This window comes from Zootoca vivipara, chromosome 12, assembly GCF_965207765.1.
Source record: "Zootoca vivipara chromosome 12, rZooViv2.hap1.1, whole genome shotgun sequence".
In the NCBI taxonomy this organism is placed as follows: Eukaryota; Metazoa; Chordata; class Lepidosauria; order Squamata; family Lacertidae; genus Zootoca; species Zootoca vivipara.
Genome location: NC_142595.1, coordinates 30,270,540 through 30,278,702, shown reverse-complemented (window position 1 = coordinate 30,278,702; position 8,163 = coordinate 30,270,540). Strand labels below are relative to the sequence as shown.

At 39.9% G+C, this 8,163-nt stretch overlaps 1 protein-coding gene across 1 annotated transcript; it reads right to left on the bottom strand.

Moving 5' to 3' along the window:
• Positions 1-6,058: 6,058 nt before the first annotated feature.
• On the bottom strand, positions 6,059-7,027 carry LOC118094707 (olfactory receptor 6M1-like). Its single transcript, XM_035135313.3, has one exon. The coding sequence runs from the start codon at positions 7,025-7,027 to the stop codon at positions 6,059-6,061; it is 969 nt and encodes a 322-aa protein (XP_034991204.3).
• Between the last annotated feature and the right edge of the window lie 1,136 nt (positions 7,028-8,163).

Sequence of the window (8,163 nt, the reverse complement as noted above, 5' to 3'; positions counted from 1 at the left end):
TTGGCAGGAGCTGGGACCAAGCAACAGGAGCTCACCCCGTCACAGGGATTCGAACCGCCGACCTTCTGATCAGCAAGCCCTAGGCTCAGTAGTTTAACCACAGTGCCACCTGGGTCCCTATTTTAACTTGGGTATAACTATAAACTGGTTGTTGTTGTTGCTGCTGCTGCTGCTGCTGTTTTCTATTGATTTATTGGATTATTTGTAGTCTGTATATTCTGTCTTTTAAAGACAGAAGTGGCTGGGGAAACCCAGACACATGGATGGGATGTAAATATAAATATAAATATTGCACTGTTTCAGAAAAAAAATGGGGTAGGGCATACCTATGATTAAATGTCAGCAAAACTGAAATATGACAGAAATAAGCTGCTTTGTCCCCTCCTATTAAATTGAAAATGTCTTTGGAAACCTTTATAATGCCTCATGCTTTGTTAATGCTGGGTAAACATGTGCCCGCTGATATTGTTTCAGAATTTTTATGTAAATGTCATGGCAGATATGGAAGTTTATTTTCACTCCCCCGCCCCAAAGCCATACAATAAACTTCCACGAACCCAACATTTGTGGCTACTATCATCGTGCCCATCAATCATTTGCCATAATTTTTTTTCTAATGCACAAATCAAAGTAAATATGAGGATTCATATAGAAATTTGAAAGAAGAACAAAAGATCAATGAAATGCATTTTATCATTGGTTGTGAACAACCCCATAGCCAGCTAACCCACAGACTGCTTTTACTGTTGCTGAGTTAAAGTCAGGAAGATCCAATTGGCATGGAACCCATTAATCAAACATGCTATAAACCAGATATGGGGAATATTTGGTCCTCCAAATATTGCTGAACTACAACTCCCAGCAGCCCCAGCATGCATGGTCAATGGCCAGTAATGATCCAAGTTGTATTTCAGTAACACCTGGAGGGTGAAAGGTTCCCAATACCGTACCTGCTTTAAACACCTCCCCCCCCCCCAAAGAAAGAGCTTACTAAAATATTATTGATCATGGAAACCATTGCTCACCCCCGCCTTCCCCCCTTCCCCCCCTTTTCATTCATTGTTGCTAACATACAAAACAGAGAAGAGGCAGGGAATTAGCCTCGTGTTCTGAATGAATTCTAAAATGGATGACTATATGAAACCATCAATACTTACAGCACTGCAGTGACACAAGGCAGTTGGAGTGGAGCAACACCTGAAGGCAAGAAAATGTGTTCCAGATTTTCTAGATGAGAACCTCAAAAGCTGATCAAATCAGAAACAGTTTAGCTTATCTTTGCTGTTTAGCAGCTCTTGCCATGTCCTTTTCTGTATGGCTCCAACTTCAATACCATAAACCGAAAGCTATAAACTATGTTGAGCTATCTCATCATCACTATTTGCCTTTCAAGTCATAGCCTACCAAAGAAAATCCTGATTTAATTAGTGGGAATTACAAAATTATATGCAGCAAAAAGAGGATATATCCATATACACCCTGAACTGTTAATTAATCGCCCACTAGAGCAGCTTTTAAACACAACATACTGTACTTGCTTATAGTAGCCTATTTCATTCTCTTTGTAGATCATTAAAGTGAGGACAATCACATGGGGATTCCTATCACAACCCTTGAGATTCAGCTGTGTGAAAACCTTGATGTCTTATCTCACTGCCATGACCAGGGATAGACTGGGCTTCCCAGAGCCTCCAGGTGCCAGTGTTTTCCATTCACCACCACAGAGGCAAAAGTCTAAAGAACATGTGGGCTACTCACAGGCCAGTTGGGGTTGACCTGAAGGTTACCCACAGCTGCTGAATTCCCCGCCATTGCAAAATTTTGCATTGTGGCTGCGGTGGGGACAACACACACAGGAAGTGCCATCTTGCTCATTTATATCACACTAGCCCCAGTATGCCCCAAAACTCCTTGGTGGGTAGAGGGGAGCATAATTTACATGAACATGAAGGAGTGCAGGTAATCCCCTGTCTATATAAATTGCACTCTTGTTGGCCAGGTTTGTGTGTGTGCTTGTAAATGCTCTGCTTAGCCCAGGCACCCCCTCTGGCAGGTACTGTAGGTGCTTACTGACTCACCACCCCATGATGCAAAATCCTTGGAGCAAATAGCATTTTCCCTTTCATGGAGAAGTCACTGGGAGGGCATGTGCTCTTCTGCTCCCCTTCCAATCCTTGGTTCCTGTGGCAAGGAAGCAACTAAGCTACTCTCCAGTTATGCAAAGAGATGCTTAACATATTTTACTTCACAAATAAAATGGAAACAGGTTTGAACATTGTACTAGCAGTCTCCTTTTTCTGTTTTCACCACATTATGTGGTTCTTACTACTGTATAAAATGGGGGTGCATAGGTGTAATTGTTTGTAAATTATGGTGTTTATGAGCACTTTATAGAAAAACAGTGTTCAGCATCAGAATATTCTGACATAGCATCATAGAATTGCAGAATTGTTTGAAGGGACCCTGAGGGTCATCTAGTCCAATCACTTGCAATGATTGATGGCCATCAAACCTCTGCTCAAAACCTCCCAATGAGGGAATGGAATCCATTCCACTGTCTGCAATGGGAAGTTTGAAGGTCAAATAAGTGCCTTGACTAGTGATACAATTTATTCTTCAAGCCCATTACGTGTTTATACAGGAGAACATCAATTGTGTCCAGGAGGAAAAGGTTGTTGTCATTAATACAAGGAGTAGATGCACCTTTTACAAAAATCCTGAAGCAAAATGGGTTTCAAGAAAGGACACTTGTTATGTGCAGAAATACCTCTCGTACATAGTACTGGAAAAGTACTTTAGAGAAGAGGCTGTGTTTGTTGTGGGGGAGCTATGTTATATCCTCATGGACAATGCTGGTATCCTTATGCCAAGTCAATCCATTTTTCTCACCATTGTCTAGGTGAGGCTCTAACAGAGGCTCCCCAGGGATCTTTCCCAGTAATATTCAGAGATTGTATCTGGGACTTGTCCTATGAAAAGCATACGCTATACAAGTGGTTGTTGCATGTTTTATATTTGTATTTTGCATCCCTCTCATGTTGGAACACCAGGCATCCTAAATTGAGCTTCCATACACATAACTGGTTAGCTGCAGTGAAAGGCTGCTGCACTGCAGTGTCATTTTAAGGGATAAAACATCATTTTTGCAAATTTCTTCAGTGAGGGGTCTTAAAAATATGTTTTAAGGAGCAAGGAATTCAAATCCGCTATTATTTCAGTGATTGCACATTTTGCTTGGCAAACCTATGTTTGATGAAGAAGCACATAAACTGCTTTTAGAAAACCAAAGAATTTCCATTTTACCTTCTGAAAAAGTCAGCTAATGCTGAATAACAACAACAACAACAACAACAACAACAACAACAACAAACTGCAAGTATTTGACAATCTTTTTTAATGATTCCTATAGAATGTTACACACATTTTGCTCACCAAGCAAAACTAAATTATATCAATTTAATAAAAATACCGTTTGTATTCCCAAGTCATGTTACAACCTTTTAGCACCCCTCCTTTTTGGAATATGAAAGTTGAAAAATTCAACATGCCCGACTGCTGCATCATTCCCCTTTAAACCCCTTGAAGACAATTACTCCAATTGTCTTTACCTACATTTCTCAAAAGAATTTGCAGTCAAGAGGGTTGTGGAAAATCTTAATGAATGTATAAAGCAATGCATTTTAATGAAAAGCAGCGATAGAATTGAAACGAAGTTGTAGTAAATTAATGATTCTCATGGGGAGGGGAAGCAAATAAGTTGGAATGAATACAGAATGCAGAAACTATCAGAGATTCTAGACAACATTGGAACTCCAAGGTTCCCAAGGGTATTAGGAGACCATAAGTATTTGAATTAAACTAAAACAAACTGATAATATGCTGGTTATTTCTAGTTATTCTGTAACATTTGTTAAAAAGAAATTAACAATCAACATCACGATAACATTTTATATTTAGGATGCTATTGTTGGTGTGGATACCGTATTTTAGAATCTGCTGTTTTAGATATTAGCCCAGTATATTTTAAATTATAGGCCCAACAATTATATAATTGGAATTATCAAGCTTCCAATTGTTTCTACTGCATTTGTTCCTTGATAATTGAAATCTAGAACTTTAATTATTGTATAGGGGTAGGAAATCTGAAGTGGATGATAAGTGTTTTTAGCCATTCTCCTTTCCTTTACAGAGAGCTATTGTTCATGAACGGTTCACAGCTCTTATTGTTTTTCCCACATGTGGGAAATGTCCAAATTTGATGAGGGTTGGTATCAACATTTACATGCAATTCCCCCCTCCCAATTTCTATGAATGTCAAGGTTTTGGCTGCACACTTCCCTACTTGTCAGATACAGTATATGAATGCTCATATAAATTTAAATTGCCCCAGAAAGTGTTGATCCAATTTTACAGAAGCATCATTGAAACTGTTCTCTGTAATTCTATTACTGCTTGGTATGGTACAGCCTCCAAGACAGACAAGAAAAGGCTCCAACAAGCTGTAAGAATTGCAGAAATGGTAATTGGTGCTAGCTTGCCTACAATAGAGTCAATCTATGCTACCAGAGTTAAGAAGAGAGCAGAGAGAATTGCAGCAGATCCTTTACATCCCGGTCATCATCTACTAGATTTACTCCCATCTGGACATTGCTACAGGTCTTCATATACAAAATCGGCCAGGCACAGGAACAGTTTTTCCCCCTTGTGCCATTAAATTGTTAAATTTGTAGATGTGTAGCTGAAGGGGAGGTCAATTATGGGTGGGATTCTTTGCTTATTTGTATTGTGAGTGGAACTGTGTGTGTATGTTTACATTGCAATGTAGCTGAAACAAATTCCAAGTACGTTGGAAAATGTACTTGGCCAATAAATTATTATTATTATTATTATTATTATTATTATTATTATTATTATTATTTACTATAAACATTTTTAAAGAAAACTAGTATGGGTGACATTCAGCAGATTTTGGATATTAATTGTTAACATGTCATAAACCCAGTGAATATTGGCATTTAACAATAATTCATACAGTTAAACCTCATGGCCATCAAAGTCCTGTGGGAATGCCTGCCTGATTTACATCATTTACCAGATTACTGTTGCCTGGGTGCAATGTCTATTGCAAGCCTTCTGACATGAGTAGTTCTTATATTTATTGGGAAACCAAGTGCATTCATTAAGATATTTCACCCCATCTCCAGAACTTATAGGAATTGAAAAGAAGCTGTGAAGAAATGAACTATTTCAACATTTTTACATGGTTTATGGCTTTATTTAAGACTAAAACACCATGCCCTGCTATTAAAGAATGTTTTGGTACTCTGGATATTAAAAGGTGCAGAAGAAAGCAATTACAGTGGTACCTCGGTTTATGAACACAATTGGTTCCGGAAGTCTGTTCATAAACTGAAGCGTTCATAAACTGAAGCGAACTTTCCCATTGAAAGTAATGGAAAATGGATTAATCCGTTCCAGATGGGTCCACAGAGTACTTAAACTGAAGCGTTCATAAACTGAAGCATGGGTGTAATTGGTTCCGGATGTCTGTTCATAAACTGAAGCGTTCATAAATTGAAGCGAACTTTCCCATTGAAAGTAATGGAAAATGCATTAATCCGTTCCAGATGGGTCTGCGGTGTTCATAAACCGAAAATTCATAAACCGAGGTGTTCATAAACCGAGGTTCCACTGTACTGAAGAATGACAATGTCCATGAGAATGATAACTCAATCATAAATATTGGGCTTTCTGATGAGGTGTTATTGATCACAGTTGGGACTAAAACTCCAGTCTTCTCATTTTGTGAGGGCTAGGTCTCTGTCTGATGGTGCTAGTGACCCCAGAAGTGAGAGTTGGCTTGTACATGATGTGCTGCCATCAAAATGGTGCTCTGTTCGCAGCAGCTAAGGAAGCAGACACTAAAAATCTGATATTTATTATCCAAAGCACTTTTGCAGTTCCTTCTCCTCTAACAAGTACTTAAGAAAGGATGACATTTGACAAGGAAGGTTCTAAGTTAAGTTAGGAACATGAGTGATAAAGAAGCAGGAGATGTCTAATCGACTGTTTTCCTAAATATTGCACCAATTTTCTTCACTGCCTCTTTCAGCACATCCTTCACCACTTTGTTTCTAAAGCTATAGATAAGTGGATTAAGGAATGGAGTTACCACAGAGTTGAACACAGTGGCCACCTTATTAAAATCCATAGAAGAGCTTCCTGGTGGTCTGACATAGATGAATATGGAGCTGCCATAATAGAGGGTGGCCACAGTGATGTGGGAGCTGAATGTGCTGAAGGCTTTCCTCCTGCCTTGCGCTGAAGGCATCCTGATCACTGTGAAAATGATGCTCAGGTATGAGACAGCTGTCACAGAAACAGAACTCAGGAGTGTGAAACAGGATGAGGAAAATTCTACCGTTTCAACCAGAGTGGTGTCTGCACAGACCAACTTTAACAAGGGGCCAGTATCACAGAAGAAATGATCAATGACATTGGGGCCACAGTAGGGGAGGCCTGTCTTGAAAATGGCACTAATTGCAACACAAAAGAAACTTCCAAACCAGCAGGAAAGCATCATCAGCATGCAGACCTGGTTACTCATGATGGCCGTGTAGCGGAGTGGGTTGCAGATGGCCAAGTAGCGATCCACAGACATGATTCCTAGTAGGAGAACTTCTGTGGTCCCACAAAGGAAGTACAGTGTTAGCTGAACAGCACATCCAAAGAAGGAGATGGTTTTTTTCTTTGTGATGAGAAGGCTGAGCATCTTAGGTGTGACTGTGCTGGAGATGATCATCTCCAACCAGGCAAGGTTGCTGAGAAAATAGTACATAGGGGTATGGAGGCGGGCGTCGAGGCGGATTATGAGGATGATCAGACCATTGCCAATTATTGACAACACATATATGACCAGGAAGAGGCAGAACAATGGCAGCTGCATCATCTGCAGACTAGAGAATCCAATCAGCACGAACTCTGTCACAACTGTTCCTGAGATATTTTCTTTTTCATACAGGATCATTGTGCCATCATTGAACTGTAACCAAAAGACCCCGATGAAAGAAACAACAATTTGACATTACTGCTACGCATTATGAACTTGAGACTAAACCATTGTATATATTGAATGTGTCAATTTTAGCCTTCTGGTCTGATTTATAATAATAGTTCTAGCGCTGCTTTAGCTAATTATATCCTTGTTGATGGGGAATTTTAAATTGTTTAAGCATTTTGTTTTTGAAAATTGCCTGTAGAGCTATAGTTATGATGTGACTTAGGAATAGAGAAATACAATAAAAACAAACAAACAAGTAGAAAGGAGAAAAATGATTTAAACAACCTGAGCCAAAAAGTTGTGCCTAAAATAAATAAATAAATAAATAAATAAATAAATAAAACAAAACATTTTCTATAACATTCCAGATTTTTTTTAAAAAAAATTCTTTCCAGTAGCACCTTAGAGACCAACTAAGTGGTGGCACTGTGGGTTAAACCACTGAGCCCAGGGCTTGCTGATCAGAAGGTCGGCGGTTCGAGTCCCTGCGACGGGGTGAGCTCCCATTGCTCAGTCCCAGCTCCTGCCAATCTAGCAGTTCGAAAGCACATCAAAGTGCAAGTAGATAAATAGGTACCACTACATCGGGAAGGAAAACAGCGTATCTGTGTGCTGCTCTGGTTCGCCAGAAGTGGCTTTGTCATGCTGGCCACATGACCTGGAAGCTGTACGCCGGCTCCCTCGGCCAATAAAGTGAGATGAGCGCCGCAACCCCAGAGTCAGTCACGACTGGACCTAATGGTCAGGGGTTCCTTTACCTTAACCTAAGTTTGTCATTGGTATGAGCTTTCGTGTGCATGCATACTTCTTCAGATAAGAAGTGTCATTTGTGGGAATCCCCGCCCTGGTCTAGACTAGCATGTGAGTGCTAAACCAGAAAAAGGATTGTGACAAACATCTAATGGGAGTCTCTATACTGGTTGAATGGGCAACAAAATAGCAAATATGGTTCACTGTTAATAAGGGAGAGGTGATGCACTTTGAGACAAGAAGCCCTGACTGCACACATATACCCAATGGGGTCATAGTAGGCAATGACTGACCAATAAAGATAAGGGTTAAGGACCCCTGGATTGTTAGGTCCAGTCAAAGGTGGCTACGGG